Consider the following 23217-nt stretch of genomic DNA (forward strand, 5'->3'; position numbering starts at 1 on the left):
TATTTTCGATCCACCTTGCTGTTGTTGCTGTTGGGGGTATTAAGATTTTAGAAGTGTTATTATTGTAGTGGCATGAAACATTTCTCAATTAATATGAAGAAAGTAGACTTTTTGACTGATGTATACGAACTCCTTTTTTAGTCGACAAATTGAGACCCAAGAAAGTCCTAGTTATACTTCTTACTTTTAATTTCGGCAGGAATACGGAACTGTTTCATCAAATTTATAGATAAAAGAGTTTCGGTAAAGTACTCTGTGCCCGTAATCATGCTCTCCAATCGAAGTCTGAACCGAATTTTACAATTCTAACAATAATTTCGGTTTGCTATGCAATATTTTATATCATTTGTTTGTTTATAAATGATTTTCTTATTATCGAGTTTTAATAAATTGCTTCAATTAAAGCTTTAATTTTCAATATACAACACTTTCAACAAAAAAAATTAATACAATTTTCTTTATTAAAATTTGAATTTACAAACGCTTTACTAGCGCATTACTAGCTGGAAATATTGCTCAATATTTCACCATAGTTGCAATAATATTGCGCAATGTACGAATTGCCGGTGTGTGGCGCATATTGACTGAATAGCTGAATGTCAGTCTGAAGCAACGACCTCCATTCAACCTTTCGGCTGCCAATTCGCCACTTTGCAGAGCTCACAGTGAAAACTAAAGTTGAAACTGCAGGTACGTAAACGCGTAATCACACAGTGTATTACTTAATATTCAGTTAAAAAAAATAGTTAATTAATAGTTAAATACACTCCAGGTGAGTGACGATAAAGTGTCGACAACAAGTAAATAAGAATATAGTGATTTTCACAAAAAGTTCTTGAGATACGTGCCGTGTTGTCGTAACACATCATCTTTGGGGTGGTGCGTGTAGGAGGCATTTCGTAACTGCATTTTCAATTTGCATTACGCACGTAATAAGTGTGTTTGTGTGTGAAAGTGCATTGACGGGAGTGGAGTGGACAGAAAACTCCACTTAAACGTGTAAAATTGTGCTATCTAATTTAACAATCCAATTTGATATGACTAATCTGTTAATGATTAGGGATGACGTCGGGGGCACAAAGGTCACGTGTACCAATCATTTAGTAGTAGTATGGACCATTAACATGCAATTGCTGAGTGATCTTCTTTGTTTCAATTAGTTTCATGCAAATTTATTTGACTATTTTTTTCTTGTTATTTTATTTATTTATTTTTACTTTTGTGCTATGTGAAGTGTAGCGATTAAAAGAGGCAATGATAATTGCACGTTAGATAAAGTGATTTTACTGCAGAATTTATTTGTGTATGTATGTTGCAAAGAGACTTCAATGTATGTATGTATGTATATATAAATACATATGCATGTATGTATTAAAAGGTCTGTGGGAAATTACCTCTTATTACATACATATGCGTCACACAATTCAATTTCACTGAAGTTAGTAAATATTCACGTACTTATGTATGTATGTATGTATAAAAATATGTACATACATATGTATGTGTATAGTGACAGATGCAGATACTACATGACCGTAATATTTGTAAAATTGTTCGTACTGTGCGTACAAAAGCAACTACATATGTATGTACATCTGTTAGATATAACCAATATATAACCATTTTATAACCAAAACTCAAATTTGGTGTAACACCAATTTTTATAAGTTTATAGTGTTAAGCAGAAACGACATAATAGAGATCCCCATATTGAAACCAAATTTGAGTTTTGGTTATAAAATGGTTATATATTGGTTATATCTGACAGCGGGAGCTTAAAATTTTATGATACATACATATGTACTATATATAATATCGTATAGAGAATCGTAAGCAATAAAAAACTCAATTTCGATTTTTTTGATGGTATGTTGTTTTGCATTTTAGGTAGGCATCAATGCATTAGGGTTTTCTTATTATTTACTCATATTTTTCGGCTTTTTAAATAAGTTTAAAAAAATTATTTACATTGAAATGATATGTAATTTAACTTATCAACCTTTCAATAAGCTATTTAACGTATAGATTTTTAAGGATTTTCAATAAATTTATATTAAGGGGTTACAAAGGATTCCCCGGGTAAAAAACAGCCTTTTCAAAAATTTTTTTCTCATACAAAAAATGACGTATTCTAAGAATACTTTTTTATTTTTACAGACATACACTATTAACAAGGATATTTTGAAATTTTAGAAAAAAAAAGTTTAAACTCGGTTATTGCAACGTCATTTCCGGTGACTCCTCGCAAAAAAGATGCGCCCGCTATAGCAGAATAGCTCCTTACAGGATCAACTAAAGTGAAAAAACCTAATTTAGTTAAAACCTTAACATAGAATTTGGGCAATGAAAAAAAAGAACTGAAAATTCGATTTTTTGCAGATTTTTTTTACAAAAAAAAAATGAAAATTTCAGCTAAAAGTTCGCGACATTTTTTTTTTTAAATAGTTGTAGTCCAAAAAAAGTACTTGATTCAAGTCTTTAAGCATTGTCAATTTCAACCGATCGTTGAGGAGTTTTCGACAAATCTTCCCAACCGACTTCAAAAACACAGTTTCAAAAAAAAAAAAGGGTTTGAAGACGGCGCACTTAGCCTAGCTAGCCTCGAGCGAACAATATTTTACATAATTTATTAAGATAGTAAAAAGTCGATTTTTTTAAACCCCTAAACCCATCTAACAACTTAAAATGTCTTTAGAATATAGCTTACTTCATATCGATCCAAACAGGTTTAGTTTGAAAACGAATTAACAGCTCTCGGCTGGATAAAATCCAATTTAATTCCGATATCTTAGAACCGGCTGTTGTGGGTAATGAATAGCTAGAATATTTCTCAAAAATATTGGTGATTGGATTTTCATCTTTTGAGAGTAACTATCTTATGTTGCGGTTTTCTTCTCAATAATAATAATATTAAAATAATGAGGAGCATCCCTATTTCGTGAGTTTGTGGTGATATTATCTCTTCAAAGGACGTGTTCGAAGAAAAGAGTAATAGTCGTGAACTAAAGACATACAAAAAACATCCAGAGTGAAATTAGTTTCGATTGATTCGAACTAGTCGCATTTCCTAAAGAGAGGTTTCTTCGATGTAATTATATCTCTAACACTAACTCAGCCAACAGCAATACTACATTATTTAGCGACTCTCGAAATAGGTTGTATATCATCAATTTTTCCATTCCTATAGAAAATTATCGAATAAATTTACTAATTAAAGCAACTTTCCAGTTCTTAACTAGCGTTCCACTAGATCCCTCTCTAATGTACATATTCGTATGTATGTAAATATGCATAAATATTTCCAAAAATATCGGCAGTGCAATGGGTAAGTGGACAAAAATATATACATATGTATATATGTATATAAATATATACCTAAATATATGTACATATATATACATTATATTATATTTTTGTGTACGTCTTGAATGTTCTAGTCTACAAGATGCACTATCTACTTGTCCCAAAGCACGCAAATACATACATATGTATGTACTATACATATTTCGGCTATAGAAATAGTTTAGTAATTGTGTCTTGTCTATAAAATTGCTCGCCTATTTACATACATACATATGTATGTATTTACAAGTAGTTTGTGGGTGCTCGTTAGCACGTTGCAGTCGGGGGTGTGATTGCAGGCGTCCAATTTTTTTTTATAAAAAACTGCACGCTTATGTCGATATGTATGCCGCTATGTGTTTTTGCTCATGCACAAACATATTTATGCATGACTACAGTACTGTGTGGATATGTGGAGCCTTTGAGTTAATGGTAGTGAATTTTTTTCACTTTCATTGAAGTAGAACTTTTATAGACACCATACTATATAATATATTACTGGGTTCTCGTGTAAACTTTATTTAGTTTAGACCATAGCTACAAATTTTAGTTCATATAATTGTAAGGCCTTGGTTCCTTGAATTTCTCGTTTATCAATCAAGGCTTGGTTAGGTTAGATTAGTTAGCTATATTAGCTAAATCTTCGGCGGAAGCTTACTCTTGCAGAATCGCAAACATATCTCTTCTATGTTGCCAAAAAGCCCTAGAGATGGATTTAAACGTCTTAAGTTCATCACTTATCTGCTAAGGGAACTGATTTCAATACCAGTTAGCTCAGTTGATATCAGTTTGCTCAGTCTATACAAGTTAGTTCTGCTGGGATGGCGTTTTACTAAGTAATGTATGAGCAAAGTGTCACAAATATGAGAGCTTTGCCTGAAAAATCGAAAGCAATATTATCTATAATATCCTGTAGTCTCTGTTTCCTATAAATAACTGGCAGCCTCATTTAGTTCTCGGTATCTACCAGCTACTATTCTATGCAGATATATTTACCACAGTATTGACTGAAGAACTTTCCAGATTACAACATCTCTCAATACTTTCATAATTTACTCTATTGGAGAAGTGCTCTTAGTCGAACTTTGTGAGTTAACAAAAGCTTTCGAGGGTTTTATCGCTCACACTTTTGGAGAGGAGGCGATTAATCAGTGATCAATCTTAGTAATGTCTTTTTATCGTTTAATAAGACATTAATTGAAAAACGTTTACTTCAAAAAGTTTATAATATTTTATGGGCAAAATTAGTCGCCTCTTTTCTAATTGCATTGAAAATTTTCGAATATACGCAGGCAGACAGAGAGAACATGGATAAATTGAACTCAACTTATCCCATATACATATGTAAAAGCGATATATACAAGGTGCGTTCCAAAGTAAACAGGAACTTCTGAATCTAGCGCCCCCTGGTGGCGCCATCTTATATGTCGACTAATGCGTTACAATCTGCTATCTTTATCGATAGTCCAGTGAGAATTTCATGACATTTCAGCGAAGATGAGCTTCGAATAAAGCGCCAACATTAAATTTTGTTTTAAAATTGGTAAAACTTTTGGTGAAACGTTTCAATTGATGAAACAAGTTTATGGCGATGATTGCCTATCCAGAGATCACCGGAAATTCCATCGAAACTGTGTGTGAATTCATCAAAAATCAGCCGAAATCATCAATGAAATTCATGGAAATGGAATTAAACTCTCCAAAACATTGATTTATTACATTTTTACCGAACATTTGGGCTTACGAATGGTGTGTACATGGTTTGTTCCGCACAAATTGACTGACGTCCAAAAATTGCTCAGAATCCAATATTCGGAGGACGATTATTTGACCAAAAATCATATTTTAACCGTTAACCACTCCCTGTATTCAACTGATATGGCACCGTGCAACTTTTTTCTTTTCGGAAAAATGCATTTGGCCATGAAAGGAAAGCGTTATGCAGACGTAGAGGCCATTCAAAAGGCTTGCACCGGCATACTGGCGACCATACCGGCCAACGAGCTAAAACACTAGTTCGACATACTTTGGGACCGTGCAAAACCGTGTTTTGAAGCAGAAGTAGACTATTTTGAATAAAATAAATTGATTTTGCCATTTGTTCTGTTTTTTTTTTTAAGTCCTGTTTACTTTGGAACGGACCTTGTATAATATCAGATCGTAACCAAGTGCAACTTATCTGGGTGCCCGGACACAAAGGTATAACCGTAAATTAATTGGCTGATGAGCTCGCCCGCTCCGCAGCATCTACCAAAATCTTAGGACTTTATTGCAGTTGGTCCCCATACAATAAAGGAACTGCTCCGTAAGAATGAAGGAGTCGGTAGGGAGGGGTATTGGTAACAACTCCAAGGCATGCGTCATGCCAAGTTGTTAATGGATGGTTACAGCCATAGTAGTAGTAGTATTACATATTTAATCAAGCTTCCAAGGGACAAATTCCAGCTGCTTGTCGCATTCTACACTGGCCATTGTAAGCTCGAGAAGTATTTATGTATATAATATGAGCCTGCTACTCCAAAACACCTGCTAATTGACTACACAGCTGTCTACAGACGCAGGATATAGGCCTTTGGATTCATGTTTCCAAATTGGATTCACGTCGCCTCTTTAGCACCCAGCAACATATTGGAGTTTATCAATACGCTGGAGCTAAGTAAGTCGTTGTGACTTAGGAGAGCGCACAGTAGACCTTAACAGTGTAATCCTCATTTATTTATCTATCTCTATCTTATCTATACATTATAGGTTCTCCGACGTCTTCTTCCAGGTGTTACACACTTTGTGGCAAACTTAATATACCTGCCTTGTTCAGGGTATAAAAATTAATTGATAATAGTGTATAAATATTGCCTCAAATAAGTAGTTCTCTACCAATATATATTAGTCGATGTATATTGAACTCCATTAGAAAATCAGACATTCTACTAATCGAATTAGATCCACTGCAGTTCCACTTATATAACCAGTACCGTTTCAAAGTGCACGAGCCATTACAAAAACATTGTTCCCAGCATAATATAGTTACTGCGCCTGCGCTGTACACCGAAGCACTTCACGTGGCAACAAGAAATGAGTTTTGATCAGCTTTAATAAAAATAAATAATATTTTTCAATACTGACTTAATCGAAATAAATAAAGCAAACAAGTTGCTTATTTTAACTACACAAACAAAATAATTTACTTAATTTCGGTTTCGTAACATATTTTTATGTATTGAGTTGTTGATTATTTTAGTTTTAAAAATATATTCACACTTCGGCTCAAACACAAGTATGTGCATGTTTGTAGATACGGGGGCTCGTTTTTTCTAATCCGGTTTGCTTTTTGAGTGGCGTTGCCATTGAGACATGTGTACGATTATGTGTCGAGTAACACGTCACACTTAAAGCAGACACGCCCCACCGCAATATATAGTATATGGTAGATACTGTATCAGCTTGTTTGCATATATTTATGCACTATTTCTTACTATCTGACCCTCCTTCATTGCGGGCACTTTGATAAGCATAGACACCGTGATAAAGCTGGAAGAACTTGTTTTGAAATTGTTTGTTGTATTTATTTTTCACAAATTTTCTTGTTGTTTTCACTAGCTTCTGGTGAAATGTGTTTTCTTATGTTATCAAAAGTGGTTTTCAATTGTTGTTGTTTCACTTGGTTGCATGGCTGGTGTGTGGCTTCACAGTATCTCTCTGTATTATCATATGCACGCTTGCATGTATTTGTTTATATAGAATTATGTACAATCGTTATATAAGTATGTGTGCTTATTCGGTTTTTTCTGCATATATTAAAGTCCATCGACCGGCGAGTTTCAGTCACAGTTCATTTTTGGTTGGCAGCGCCGCAGGAAGCTTGTATAATTTTGTATCAGGTAAAGTCGGTGAAAATCGCTGTTCGTTTGAGCTGGTAAAAAATTGTGTTGCATAAAAACATACAAAATTTAAATATGTGCAATAGAGTGTAGACGAAGTTATTGACTTTGTCAAAATTAATTTTGAGGTTATGTGCATTTTTTTTTGTGTTAACCTAAAAAGTGCTATAATAAGCATCAATTGTTTTTATATTGGACAAAAAAGGGCAGTTTTACTTTTTTCATTTATTAGTAGCTTTTACTAAGCCTTGGCATTATGATTTATCGATGTCGCCGTTTCGATTCGATATAATTAATTTGCAATTGAAATCAACGCTTTTACCAACTTTTCGAATGTTGTTATTGTTAATGTAGCGGTTGAATTTCGAGGCATTGTGCCGAGTTGACAGTCCCTGGCCGAATAAGAATTCGGGTCAGTATCGGTTACTTAGACCCGACGGACGTCGGAACGATACTTTCGATTCTTTTCCTTTGCTTGCAAACAATTCTCGGCCTGGCACCGCAATGTTGCATACGGAATATGCAAGTAAAGTACTTTCACTTTCCAACTGTCAAATAATACTTCAAAGTGTTTATGCAACGTGTGAACAGCCCTTTAGTAGCTGCTGCGAAGCATTCACCTTTTTGCAATAACTTTCGTAATGTGAAGATTTTTTACAGTAACGTTGGCAGCAAAAAATAAAACACAAAAGCCAAAAATAGAATTAGAAAGAGTTTGTGAAGACTTTTAAAAAATTCCAGAATTGGCAGAGTTTGCCGAAAGTAAAGCGTGATCCATTTCGAGGTTCCCTTCTTTTCAAAGAAGAAACACTGAAACTTCAAATGTGAAGGGAAATGTTTGTTATCATTCGAAAGCACACTCTTTGGTCGCGGCTACGTCTCAGATGGACCATCCGTTGAGTCCAATTTTCATGACACGTTCGAGCATTTTGACTGGTAACTGGCGAATGACACGATGATGATGTTTGGCTCCAAGGTCTGAATCGAAACGGTATTATCCGCATAGACATTTAGACTTTACATATACCCACATGAAAAAGTCTAACCGTGTAATATCACACGATTTTGATGATCAATATGAAAACATCGGATCTCTTGGAACTTTTCAAGAACCCATAGAGCGAAGCGATGTCACTTGGGAAGGTCGAGCGGCTTCAGTTCTTGCACAAGCAAGATTGTATTTTGTTCAATGAAAAATACGTCAAGTCGTTTTTTACGTCAGTATGAGTAGCTGAAACGGCGCCGATTCGACTCTCCACGTTCTTCGTGTACACTCTCAGCTACGGCTGCTATATTTTCTTCACAACGTGTTGGGGGTGATCTATTCGGTCGATTATTGGATAATAATGAATGTTAGGTTTCTTACTCACTTGCTGCTCCATTCCGAAAATCATAAATTAGTAACTAAAGAGCCTAATGTACATTATTCATTAAAAAACTGAATGCAAATAGTTCCAAATTGAAAAAAAAAATAATTTTTTATAAAAATGTTCTTGTTGCTTATAAAAAATTTCGAAAAATTTCAGGTTATATCTCACTTCAAAGCTGTGAAAAATCGTAAAGAATAGGCCGGTTAGTTACTTTTACAATGAAATACTTTTCTTCGTATGGTATTCTGAAATTTGGAAATTCATAACTCCAAAATGCTTCATATTTAGCCGAAATAATAAAAAGTTACGTGTCCAATATTTTGTCTCAAAGAATATAATGAAAATTTTCGTACGAAAAAAATTGTTGTAAATTTTGAACGGAATGAGCCATGATTATCCCTAAATAAAATTTGGGTACTCATATTCGGTGATAATTTTTTATTTTATTTGTTTTTGAAAAATTTATATTATGCTTATGTGTATATGTATATAGATTTTTATAACTATGTAAGCGCTTTTATATTAAAGATCATTATTATGTGTTTCATATTTATTCAATTATATTTGACGTACTTTGTCTTTATCTTCAATGGAAAATTCCATTCATTGAGGTCTACTGCGGAAGTATACGTATATAAGTATGTATAGCGCGAGTGCTGGAAATATTTAAGCAAATAAAAAGTTTTGTGCCAGTTGCCTGACTTTAATTCCTATATTAGTTTAACTATTAACGATGGATATATGTATGTAAATTTGATTGCAGAATGTATTTTCAAGAGCTTGTAGCAGTTTTTTAGAAGATTTACAAAAGGTGCTCACTTGCTAAACCAAGTTTGATAATAGCTGTCCTGGCTTTGCCAGAACTTAGAATGGACCGAATCGAACAACAACTGGTATAAGTCATATAAACTGGCATAATTAAATGTTCTCTATCATAATAAACAATATAACAGTTATATTACATTTGTACATTATTCACATATTTTCTTGTATTAAATTAAAATTTATGACCTTGTTGTTGCTTTCATATTTAATATTTTGAACAAAAAATCAAAGAAAAAAGACATTGTTTTTTAAGAAATTTCATATGTTTAGCATAAAAAGAATCGAGAAAAACGGCTTTTTCTTTAGAAGCAAGCAAATGCAGCTATATTTTCTCTTCTTTGTGGTTAAGGAATTGTTTTTTTTTTTTTTCAAGTTAAATATTATTAATTGTAATACACGAATTTTGACGAGCACGAGTTCTTAACAGCTGAAATTTCAATTTCGCCATGCTTTGATGAAAGTTAATTGAAATTTGCCGCATTCACTTGTTGTTTTAGAGCTCATGAGCAATGACCTTCGTTCAAAACCGACTTGTTTATTACACGGAATATACATATGTTGTAAAAACAAACTTGTGTTTTTTAATATTAAATTGGCAAAAAATTATTGATTGACAAAATTTGTTTTTATTATTTTTTAAATACATACTAGAGTTTTCATAACACAAATATTTTGTTTAACAAATAGTGTTTTAAAAATTAAAATCAATAAAGAAATAATATTTAAAACTTAAACAAATAAAAAAATTTAATTTTAAGTCTGACAAAATAGTTAAACATTTTTTTTTAAATAAATTATAATAATTTCTAGATTTTCAGTCCTCTTTTTAAATAATTAATTAAGATTTGGCGACTCAGAAACCCGAACATTTATAAATTAAAACAATTCATAATAAAGAAACTTATTTTATAAACATAAAATATTTTACAAAATTAATTTTCACCTTCTATTTATCTAAATTCGTTTTAAAAATTTTCAGAAAATTTGCTGATTACCACAAAAACTTCTGTATTAAATTATTATTTGCAAAATATCTCTTATGCATTGTGTTTAGGAAATTATATTATATACAGTCTTATATTTGGATTTTTAAAATAATTATTTTAAAATTATTTTAATAGTTAAAATTTTTTTTTTTTTCAAAATAAAACACAAATTTATGAATAAAAAATCGCAAACACCTTATTTTTTTAATAAATGAAAATTTTAATTTTTTTGAATTTTGAAATAAAACCAATTCAAGATTTTTACAAATATTTTAAAAATTTTTACAAAAAATATGAAATTTTTCATTTTGTTAAAAATATATATATATTTGTAAAAATTTTGAAAATTTGGTACAAACTTGTGAATTGGTTGATTTTCCAAATGTTTAAAAAAATATGTAAGTTTTCATTCTGATAAAAATAATGCGTTCGCAATTTTTTATTCATCAATTTGTGTTTTATTGCTGAAAAAAAAAATCTGAGCTACGAAAATAATAAAAAAAAAATTAAAAAAATATAACAATAATTAACCCACAAAGTACATATAAATTGATAAAAAAAATAAAATATGCTATTAAAAAAAAATTATTATTTTTTTTTTAATTTTTGCGATATTTGGCTTTAAAAAATTTAAAATAAATAAACATATTCAATTATATTTAACAATTCATAATTTCTAAAAATGTACATACATACATACATATGTATGTACTTAAAAAATTCATAATTTCTAAAAATGTACATACATATGTACATACATATGTACTTCAAAAAATCAAAATTCTAAAAACACCAAAAAAAATATTTAAATTGCAACTATAATAGTTTTGAAAATAAAATAATTAATAAAAAATTATACTTTTCCTAAAAAAATGTTTACGAGTCACAGTTTGCCTTAAAATGTTCAATTTATGTTTGGTTTTCCACTAAACCGGAAAAAACCAAAAGTCGTTAAAAAATCTACAAATATAAGTACATATACATCCTTTATGTATGTATGTACTTATGTATTTATAAAAAATTACTAACTTACTAAATAATGACAAATTGTAATAAAATAATTTCACAACTCTTTAAAGTTGACAAATCACATTTGCCCTTTGACTTCCAGCGCAATATACGCAATGTATGTCTGTATATAAGTATGTATGTACATAAGTAAGTATGTATGTAAATTTGAATATCAAAAATATTTCCATGAGGACTCTTCCTGACTGATTTCGCCTTCAATGTCAAGCGTGTCAACGAAATCTACGAAACGCTTTCATCACCAAGCGTGTGGTCTCCAAAGCACCTGCTTGTGTAGGTGAAGATGTCATAAATAAATATTATACAATTAAATTTATAAATATAAATACGGAATCCAAACAGAATGTATGGAAGCAAATCACGCGTTCTACCCACAGGAAAACTTGTATGCATACATATGGTATCAGGTAGTATATACATACCTAATTTACTACCCGAAAGTTCTGCAACAATACCGCATTTGCAACAGCAGCCTAAAATGTTGCAATAGCTACAGTAACAAACAAAAAAGTGAGGCAACAACAACAGCATTTGTAACGCAACATGTTTTGCTTTTTATTTGACCTTCGTCAATGTCGGCGCACAAACAGCAGCGAGCGTGAATGTGTATGTGTGTGTTCGTTTGCACGCCGCATGCCGTCACTAAAGCGATCAGGCGGTGGGGGAATAACGAAAGCTTGTTTTTAGGTGGAGCGGCGTGCGGACGGTCATGATTTTGTCTGTATCACTAAAATTGAGCGAATTGAAAACGAAATTTCGTGTGTTGTTTTCGTACTCTATACATGCACATACACACATATACATACATACATATATGTATGTACATATAAGTATATATATATATATATATGTATCATTCAACATCATGCGCATGTTCACGAGCAAATGATTTTTTCGACTCTTTTTGTGTGAGCACTCGACATTTTTGTCCATATTATCGTTGTTGTTTTTGCTTTTGTTTTGGAGCGTTAGCCATCTCTGCATCTTCTTGCTCAAAATTCACTTTCACCGCTCCACAACATGAAGAAAGTGAAAGTCTTTTGTAGGACACTCAAAACGCGCATATGCCACCAATCTACGAATCTCCTATTACCCGCTCTCCTTAAGTAGAAGTCAACTTCTCCTCTCTCTGCTATGCCTGTCTTGTTATGTCATCTCCGGTTCGTGGCTTATCAGCTCAGCTGAAAAGTGGGCCTGCCTACTCGTATCTACTCGCCCGAATTTACGTTGACTGCCGGACTAACGGTTTGTGTGTTGGTGCGCTGTAGCTTACGCGGTTCCAGTGCTCGTATTTTCATTCAGTATCTGTGTAGAGCTTCAATCGGTCGGACTTTTCTTGTGGTGCGTGGCATAAGTGGAAATTTAGTTAATATATACATACATACATATGTATACTAGAGTTCTTAGATACATGCATACATACTGTTATATTAATAAATTTTATTTATTTAAGTTTTCATTTGAAAAAAACTGCATTCATTTGTGTGAAATTTGGTGAAGAAAAGAAATTCTTTTTTTTCAGTTTTTTTATGAAATTTGTGTTAAGAAACTAGAACTGAAACTAAAGTAGTGCTTTTTTACTGAGTTTTTGATTTTTTCATATTTTTCATATTCTCTTTTTTATTTTCTGCATGTATTCCATGAATACTGTGGGTGAATAAAGTGTATAAGTTTTTTGTGAAATTATTAAAAATAAAGTGTGCACAAGTATACACAGCCGCATACATAGCATACATATACATTTTTCGGCATAATATCGAACTTTTATCACTGTGCTGAGCTGAGTCGATTTAGACATTCGTCTGTCTTTACGTGCCTTAGCTTTTGAGGTACTGATCTGAAATTTAGCATACGTCCTTTTCATTGTACAGAGCTGCTCATTCGTCGGAAACGCCGATATCGGACCACTATAGCGTGTAGCTGTCATACAAATTGAGCGCTCGAAATCAAGTTTTGTATGTAAAACTTTTTTATTTGATAAGATATCTTCACAAGATTTGGCACAGATTATTTTCTAAAGCTTCGTTACAATCTCCGAACATATAATTTAGATCGGATTACCATAGCATATAGTTGCCATACGAACTATGCGTTAATAATCAAGTCCTTGTATGGAAAACTTTTTTATTTGACTATATATCTTCACAAGATTTGGCATAGATTATTTTTCTATGTATTTCTGCATTTTCAGAACAAATTATTCAGATCGGTTTACTATAGCATATAGCTGCCATACAAACTGACAACAAAATCAAGTTCTTGTATGGAAAACTTTTTTATTTGACATGATAAATTCACAAGATTTGGCATAGATTATTTTCCAATGCATTGCTGTATTCTCCAAACATATTACTCAGATCGGTTTACTATAGCATATAGCTGCCATACAAACTGACCAATGAAAATCCAGATAAAGAACTTTTTATACATATGTATATATATATTGCTATTGTATCTAGTTGGCAATATGTTAATTTTTTTCTTTGAAAATTACAAAATTATGAAATTATATTAAAGGAACACAAATAGGGCAAGAAACTGAAAAGAGTGCATCCAGTAATTCCATCACAAACACTATTGCTTTGTTGCACAAACCTTATCAACATTTTTCCATTGACTTTGTGACTTGTCTGCACTTTGGTCAGCGCTACTAAAGCGTTATCACTTATAGCCATCATCGACGAGTAAATAGAATTAAAGATGAAAACAAAAAGTCATAAAAATTTATTAAAATTAATACCGTTGTTGCTTTTTCTGCCATGTGTATTCAGCGACATATTTATAAATATATTTTCAATTAAACCCAGCAAACACCCACCTAACCTTGTATTTGTACATACATACACACATGTATACGATACATTTGTAGATATGTTTTTCACAATTACACGTTTGTTACGACGTAACGGCAAATACGCGTGACATTCATCATATTTGTTCTCTTGCATACACGCTAGCAACAATGTTGCGCAACATTTCGTTAGTAACTTGTTTGTAGGCAGTGTTAAGACAACAAAAATCGTAGTTTTTTTAATTTTTCTATTTTATTCCTTTAAATTTTGTTTATTTTTTCTGAATTCTTCAAAAAATTTTTATAAAATAATGAAAAAATAAAAATTTTAGATTTATTATAGTTCTTGAAATCACCAATAAATTCTTTCAACTAAATTAAATGAAATTAAGAAATTAAAAATTCCACTCTAACATTTTCTCTTCTCTTCTTCTATCTCTTTACAGTCTCTCTCAACACCACACCAAATTAAAACAAATCTACAACAAAATGACCACCTACTTCAACTACCCATCCAAGGAATTGCAAGAGGAGCTTAGCCGCATTGCGCGCGCTATTGTCGCTCCCGGCAAGGGTATTCTCGCTGCTGATGAGTCCGTTTCCACCATGGGCAAGCGTCTGCAAGACATTGGTGTTGAAAATACCGATGAACACCGTCGCTTATACCGTCAGCTGTTGTTCTCCACCGACCCCAAAGTCGCTGAGAACATTTCTGGTGTGATTTTGTTCCACGAAACCTTGTACCAGAAGGCTGATGATGGCACCCCATTCGTTGAGCTGTTGAAGAAGCGCGGCATCATCCCCGGCATTAAGGTCGATAAGGGTGTTGTGCCATTGTTCGGCTCCGAAGACGAGTGCACCACTCAGGGTAAGAAGTTCATTTCAGTATCTTAACTGGTAGTTATTGGGTCGAAAATGTGGTGGGTTGGTCTTGCTATATTAGGTATTCAGAAATTTAAGTTGAGTTGTTGGGGCTTGGTGGTTGCTTCCATTAAGTTAAACGTCCGAATTTTCTAACACAAAAACTTAGCAATCATTTATTAAGAAACCCGAGATCTCAGTATATATTTGGTTCATAGTTCCTCTAACCATTTCCGATTTGTCTTCTCTCAAATTTTGCACACCAAGTGTTTTTTTATCATACTAATTCTGTATCTTCTACTCTCTCAACTCTGCAGGTTTGGATGATTTGGCTGCCCGTTGCGCCCAATACAAGAAGGACGGTTGCGACTTCGCCAAGTGGCGTTGCGTCTTGAAGATCGGCAAGAACACCCCATCCTACCAATCCATCTTGGAGAACGCCAACGTTTTGGCTCGTTATGCCTCCATCTGCCAATCGCAGCGCATTGTACCAATTGTTGAACCTGAAGTATTGCCCGATGGTGATCACGATTTGGATCGCGCACAAAAGGTTACCGAAACTGTATTGGCTGCCGTATACAAGGCATTGAATGACCATCATGTCTACTTGGAGGGTACTTTGTTGAAGCCCAACATGGTGACAGCCGGTCAATCGTGCGCCAAGAAATACACACCCGATCAAGTTGCGCTCGCCACCGTCGAAGCTCTGCGCAGAACTGTACCAGCTGCTGTTCCCGGTATGTTGTTGCTGTCATTTAGTTATTTGTTGTAATTATTATTACTATTTTTATTTTTCAAAGGCATCACCTTCTTGTCTGGTGGTCAATCTGAGGAAGAGGCTTCCGTGCACTTGAACGCCATCAACAACGTGCCATTGTTGAAACCATGGGCTCTGACCTTCTCGTACGGTCGTGCCTTGCAGGCTTCCGTTTTGCGCGCATGGGCCGGCAAGAAGGACAATGTTACCGCTGGTCAAAATGAGCTCTTGAAACGCGCGAAGGTATGTAAACATGTATTTTTTATTATATCGCAACGGGACTTTTTGGATTATTTGGTTGTATTTTATGGTGAAATAACTTTGAAGTGGTAGACATAAGTTCATATGGCGGTTTGATAGGTTGTTAAATTATTTTATTTTACTTAATTTTTTTTCATGATTGTTGGGTTTGCAAATATAAAATATATTTGTTTTTGATTTTAAATTTATAATTTTTTTAATTTTAAATTATTTTAAAAAATTAATTTTAAATTTTATTTAATTTTTTAAATTATTATTTTTTTTTTTTTAAATATTATTTTTTAATTTTTTTAAATTAATTTGTTTTTGATTTTTAAATTAATATTTTTTTATTTTCTAAATAAATTTTTTTAATAAAATCTTTTTCAATATATTTTTTTACGAAAATTTTATTTTTTAAATTTTATGAATTTATTTGTTTTATTTTATATTAATTTTTTTTTAATTTTTGAAATTTTTTTTGTACCAACTAACCGTTTCAATTACAATATATCGAGAAAAATAGTACACAAAATTATTTTTTATAACAATTCTTTGAAAATCCTTTAATTTTCAATTAAAAATAAAAACATATTATTATACTTTTAAAATATTTTTTAATATATATTTATTTTTTATATAAAAAATATTTATTTATTTATTTATTTATATACGTATTTATTTTAATATACAAAAATATATTTTTTTTATTTAAATAATAATTGGAGAAAAATATGAATGTACATATGGAAATAATTTTACTAACAAAATTTAATTTTGTTATGCTTGTCAACATTTAATAAAAAAATTGTATTTAACAAATATTAAAAAATTATTAAAAGAAACTAATGCATAAACTAATAGTTTATTGCTTTGCTTTGCTAACAAGTTAAGTTATTAATAATTTAATTTAACTAAATTAATTAATTTAATTTTAAAATATTTAATACTCCTGCTTGAAAGCATATTTTTATTTGCCTACTTTTACAATTACTCGCAATATTTTCTACTTTTATTTGCTTTAAATGTGTTTGCACATAACCTAAAATTATTTTTCTCAATCTATATAATCGCTATGCTACAAAAATACACACACACTCCTACACTTCTACACCTACGCACACACACACACTCTTGCAACAATTTAAAAATGCCATCGTTGCGCCTGCGCCAACTTCTATTCTACGGCTACATAACAAATACACACACACAATAAACGCGTAAATACAGGCTAACGGACTCGCCTGCCAAGGCATCTACGAGGCTGGCTCGATACCCTCCTTTGCGGCCAACGCCAGCTTATTCGTCGCCTCGCACAAATACTAAAATTCAAAGATTAATATGTTTCACACATTATATCTATGTATAAGTAACTTACACACACAAGTAAAGCAGCACGCACTCACATCTGCGCAATTTATATGTATGCAAGACTGCACGTAAGGAATTGAGCGGCGCGCGTTTGAAGCAGTTGTTCGTGTAATGCGCTGAAGCTTATGCATAATTGTTGTTATTAATGTATATTTACTCTGCATATACATATATAAATGTATGTATATGTAGTTCATGTATATGTTTTAATGTTTGTGTGCTTTATAATTTTACTAATTTAGTTAATGCTAATTTTTGCTAATTTTTTTCTATTAAATATATTTATATAAAATTTTATCTACGTTTAATGCCTCTTGTCACCACTTTATTTAACTTTCAGCCTTTTCTAGCTATTTTATGATAATTATTTACTATTATTTGAATGTTTTCAGAAATAAAAAAGTTTTATTTATGCTTTTTTATTATTTTTTTATCACCATTATATAAGTTTTTTAGGCACTTATGCGTTTTGAAATACTTTAATATTTTTTCTGTGGATTTTTAACTATTTTTCCTGATGAAAACCTGGTACAAAAACTGACGAATCATTTTATCTTTTGTTTAAAATTTGTTATAAAATATTCTAAAAGTAGCAATTCGCATTAGGTTTGTTTATTATAGGATATTTAACAGCTGGTGTAGTTGTTATAGCGAAGTATAGCAGTCTCTCCAGAATTTTTTGTGTACTACCATGAGCAAAAAATAGTAAGACTATGGCCATAATTATAAAATTCTTAATTTAGTCTTCAAAATCTATGTCCTCCACCTCTAAGTAATTCTTCTACACAAGTTTTTTCCTCGAAACAGTTGTTAAAGTCGATTTCGGGAATAGCCTTTAATATGCGTAGCGATTCACGTTTAATATCTTCAATCGACTCAAAACGGTTTCCCCGGAGCGGTCGTTTGCGTTGGCTGTATAGCCAGAAGCTAAATCAGGTGAATACAGTGATTGCGGCACGAAATTGGTTGGAAATTTGGCGAAAACTCACGAAGAATCAATACAGTATGCGACGTTGCATTATTGTGGTGCAAAAACCAAGAGCTGTCGGCCCATAATTTCGTCCTTTTATAACAAATAGCTTCGGGCAAATGATGCCCACTACTCAAATAGTATTCCTTGTTGTCAGTGTTGCCGGTCGGAAGGAGTTCGGAGTGCATCTCGATAATCGAAGAAAACTGTCAACATAACCATGATTTTTGCTTGATTTGCCTGCTTTGACGTAGTTTTTTTTCGGCTTCAGCTCACCTTTGCTACGATATACGATCGAAAGATCCTCTGTTACCGGGTCGTAAGCATAGATCCAAGACCCACCGCCAGTAATAACACATTTCATGGCATCCAGGTAGTCGGAAAACATAGTTTGACAGACGTTAACGCGACGTTGTCTTTAGAAAAATTTGAGTAATTTTGGTAACAATTATGCTTTCACTTTTCTTGGGCTCAAATGATCTTTCAAAAGATCTCTGCTGTTAGACATCGATTCTCAAGCACCAATCCCTTTATTTGATTGATGTGTTTTATTGACCAGTTGATGTTGATAGCTGTCCTCGACGTGGTTCTTCGCAATCAAAAACACTTACTTGGGGCAAAGAATTATCACCGAAGACCATTTCCATCCAACATTCTGAACGTAACGTTTCGACACCAGAAATTTGATTCTGCACACAAAATTTAAAGGATTTCCTTTGTTGAATAATTTCACTCATCGTAAAAATCTCCGACTGCACTTTATGTACTTCAGAAAGACAAGGGGTTACCGCGATATTTACCATTTCTTCTTCTTAATTGGCGTAGACACCGCTTACGCGATTATAGTCGAGTTAACAACAGCGCGCCAGTCGTTTCTTCTTTTCGCTACGTGGCGCCAATTGGATATTCCAAGCGAAGCCAGGTCCTTCTTCACTTGGTCCTTCCAACGGAGTGAAGGTCTTCCTCTTTCTCTGCTTGCCCCGGCGGGTACTGCGTCGAATACTTTCAGAGCTGGAGTGTTTTCATCCATCCGGACAATATGACCTAGCCAGCGTAGCCGCTGTCTTTTAATTCGCTGAACTATGTCAATGTCGTCGTATATCTCGTACAGCTCATCGTTCCATCGAATGCGATATTCGCCGTGGCCAATACGCAAAGGAGCATAAATCCTTCGCAGAACCTTTCTCTCGAAAACTCGTAACGTCGTCTTATCAGTTGCTGTCATCGTCCAAGCCTCTGCACCATATAGCAGGACGGGAATTATGAGCGACTTATAGAGTTTAGCTTTTGTTCGTCGAGAGAGGACTTTACTTTTCAATTGCCTACTCAGGGCTTTTGTTCGTCGAGAGAGGACTTTACTTTTCAATTGCCTACTCAGATTTACGTAAATTAAAAAGTCTTACTATTTTTTACCCACAGCAGTATATACACACTGCAGAGGAGTCAGTATTTGAGAAACATCATTTCTGCACAACAACACAAAGTTCAGTAGAAATTCTCAAGCATAATTTTCATTAATCAATTTTAAATAAACTGTCTTGGATGCGCCGTGAATAAGTTATTATGGCAGTTGGCAAGCTTTTCTTCAAAGTTTTGCGCTGATGAATTTATGAGCTTTTCTTCAAGATGTCAAATTGCACTTTCAATATTCTCTCATTTGAGAACAGCAACCGTTGAAGTAAAGTAATTATTTAGCATTTTGTTCGCTGTGCTTGCAGCTTTATTGAAAATAGTCTTGGCATATTGTTTCCAGGAATGGTTCAATTAAATATATGATTCTAATAGGAGTACCGCTAACATTTTTTCTATCTGAATAAGTTTAAGTATTGTATCGTCTTATTTCATATGCCTTATCAATGCATTAAAAGCAATGCTAACACCCAGCTCACCTCCTACGAACAACTCAGATTATTTATATTTTGTATAAAAGTTTGCTCTAAAACGATTCAAAAGTTTTTCCTCAACGCTTTGTCATAATTTGACATTTCTTTCTCGAGCTTTATTTTAACAAATCCTTTTTAAGTATGACAAAAATACTGAAACCCTTACTTCACTTGTTTGATTACTGTTGTTGTTGTAGCGGCAGACAACATTACTGAAGTAATTTCGAGTAATGATGCCGAATTGACAGTTCCTGGACGGTTAAAAGTCCGGGTTCATACCGATTACCTAGAGCCAAGTGTCGAGGGAATGGCACTGTTTTGATTCGCTTGCTGGAGCATTTTCAAATAGGCAATAGCGTAGTCTCTAAACAACAGTTCACTTTGGGGTTGACTATACCGAGTAGCAATAATTGAAGTCTCCGTCATGTAAGAGAGATTAAGAATAGAATGTATTTTAATGGAAGTTTGCACCGCGATCTAAAGTTTATTGTGTCCTCCTCTCTATCACATGTACAGAAAGTTCAGCAGTTTGATGATTTCCAGCAGTTCACTGAGCGCTAATGAGGTGCTGTGATCCTTCAACAGATATTTGGATTGAAGAGCCTTAACCTGCATCTACAGATCGCTGTGCAATCTAGAATCAGGTACTAAGGTCAAGAGAGAATGTACGTACCTTTGCTAAATGTAGGTTGACTAAGGGTTTTTAAAGCTTAGAGCCTAGCTGTGCTATGCTACTAGCCTTAGGACCCACGGCTCTTGTTTTGGCATGGAAAACAATGATGAAATATAAGACTAAATAAATATAGGGCACAAAATAATTAAACCAAAAATTCAACAGCTGATTTAGTAGAAGCTTAACAAATAATAGAATTATTCATTCTTAGCATAAGGCTAAGTCTATAAAGAATAAACTCGATTGATTGGCAGTTATGCATGAGGAATTGTTGACGTTGAGTGTGATTGATTTACCTAGTTCTCAATTCCAATAAAAAAGTATGCAACAAGCAAATTTCTGGACTCTTTTTTCGAAAGTTCATAGTCATATAGTTGCTTGTAAGCTGCTTGCCAAACGAAAATTGTTAAAGTTATATCCATTTGATGACAGTTTTTTTGGACTGAGCTACCATTATATTTATCAAAAATAAATATTTAGTAATAAAGAATATATTTAGTAAAAATGATAATATCAGGGAACAAAAAAGCAAAGGACTCAAAATTTGCGGGAAATAAGCCACTTGGAAGTCAATTTTGGAGTATATTTCAACGAACTGAAAAAGCTTCACTAAATTTATAAGTTTAGAATTTGTATAAAAAACAGTGCTCTTAGTACCATACCGATTTCATCAGGGTTAAGCAAATGTTTTATGTTCAAATAAAGCGGAAAATGTGTTGTTACTGTAAATATTATTTATTTTTATTGAAATTAAGAATACATATCTTGTTTTCAACGATAAAATCATACTTGTATATATTATATTTTTATAATTAGGTAAACATATATGTATACTATTATATACATACATAAGAGTATATAATTTTATTACGTAATACCTCTCTTATATTTTTTATATTTATTAATTAATTCTGATGAATGACATTTTCTGAGTGTTTCCGTGAATTAACGTTTCTCTTTGCCCTCTTTCAGGCTAACGGTGAATCCGCTGTAGGCAAATACGTTGCCGGCAGTGTGGTCGGCGCTGGTGCTGATGCCGCACTCTTCATTGCCAACCATGCTTACTAAACAAAAAACAACAACAACAATAAGTTAAAGCATGAGTAGTGGGAGCGCTGAGCTTGCCGTAAGCGAGGGAGGATTTGCTAAGTAGCACTAGAACTAGAGAGGAAATACAGGCTTACGTTAAATAGTGTCGAGAAGGATTATTGTTTGCAATTTATTTATTAAGCAGAAAGTGACGCAGATACAAAACATAAGAGAAATATTAAAAAAAAAAACAACAAATATCCTACTATAAATTAGTAGAAAAAAACCAAAGCCGGAGGAACAACAACAACAATTAAGAGTGTAATACCAAAAATGAAAGCATAGACAACAAATTTACACCATGCGGCCTCTTCCTCCCCACCTGATTGTTATAAATTTTTTAAACGATAAGTGAAAATGAACAAAAACTGCAGAAAAAACTAAAATCCAAACGCAACAATGCATGCAACAATAACAATAACAACAAATCTGCGCAAATAATTTGTTAAGTTTGTTTTACTGCTTTCGGAGAGGCTGGCCTGGCGAGGCGATTTAGCGGCACACACTCTGCTAACCACGGCGGCGGATGCGCACACAACCTAAGCGACAAAAGAACAACAACAACATTGAGAAAATACTATTTGCGGTTACACTAAACAAATTTATTATCATTATATATATGTTTAAGTAAAAAAAAGAAGAAAAAATACAAGTTGAAAGTTACAACAAATTTAGACAAGATGAGATGAGAAAAAAAAACAGAAAAAAATAAATAAAAATACATAAAATATTAAAAAAAAAAACAATGCATGTGCTATTCTTTGAAATTGAAACAAAAACAACAAGTTGTTATTTTAAGCGTTTCGTTACTATATACATACATATGTATAATTCCTGCAAGTTTGAATTAGATATGAGTCGTACATACTTACAAACTGCATACATATACTATACAAGATTAATTAATATTAGTAGAACTCTTGAATCTGTAGTTTTAGCACTTCCATGATTTGCACAAAATCCATGTTGTGTAAAAAAAGTCAACACAGACGACGATGATTTTTAACAAATTGTTTGCTTTTTTATAATAATTATAAATTATTGAAATAAATACATGCTTTACTCAGGTAAACGAAGACTTTGTTCATTCCATGAGCGCAAACTTAGGAATTTCGCAAAAACAAACATATCTAACGTCGCAGGAAAGCTAAA

The 23217-nt window shown here is 32.8% G+C and overlaps 1 protein-coding gene across 4 annotated transcripts; it reads left to right on the forward strand.

Annotated features, from left to right (window-relative positions):
• Window positions 1–592: 592 nt before the first annotated feature.
• On the forward strand, window positions 593–22702 carry LOC120768382 (fructose-bisphosphate aldolase). Of its 4 annotated transcripts, XM_040095074.1 has the most exons (6): window positions 593–690; window positions 14668–15089; window positions 15400–15819; window positions 15883–16082; window positions 17310–17384; window positions 21949–22702. In XM_040095074.1, the coding sequence occupies exons 2-6, from the start codon at window positions 14711–14713 to the stop codon at window positions 22042–22044; spliced, it is 1170 nt and encodes a 389-aa protein (XP_039951008.1). In that variant the 5' UTR covers window positions 593–690; window positions 14668–14710; the 3' UTR covers window positions 22045–22702. The 4 variants fall into 4 exon arrangements, with proteins under 4 accessions (XP_039951008.1, XP_039950985.1, XP_039951001.1 ...); XM_040095051.1 differs by lacking the exon at window positions 17310–17384 and having other exon boundaries at window positions 594–690; XM_040095067.1 differs by lacking the exons at window positions 593–690; window positions 17310–17384 and adding an exon at window positions 748–772.
• Window positions 22703–23217: the final 515 nt, after the last annotated feature.

This window comes from Bactrocera tryoni, chromosome 1 (assembly GCF_016617805.1).
Source record: "Bactrocera tryoni isolate S06 chromosome 1, CSIRO_BtryS06_freeze2, whole genome shotgun sequence".
Classification (NCBI taxonomy): Eukaryota; Metazoa; Arthropoda; class Insecta; order Diptera; family Tephritidae; genus Bactrocera; species Bactrocera tryoni.

Coding starts and splice junctions, on each gene's coding strand:
- LOC120768382 (XM_040095074.1), top strand. CDS start 14,711: ATGACCACCTACTTCAACTACCCATCCAAGGAATTGCAAGAGGAGCTT. Junction 15,090..15,399: donor AGACGAGTGCACCACTCAGG/GTAAGAAGTTCA, acceptor TCAACTCTGCAG/GTTTGGATGATTTGGCTGCC. Junction 15,820..15,882: donor TGTACCAGCTGCTGTTCCCG/GTATGTTGTTGC, acceptor TATTTTTCAAAG/GCATCACCTTCTTGTCTGGT.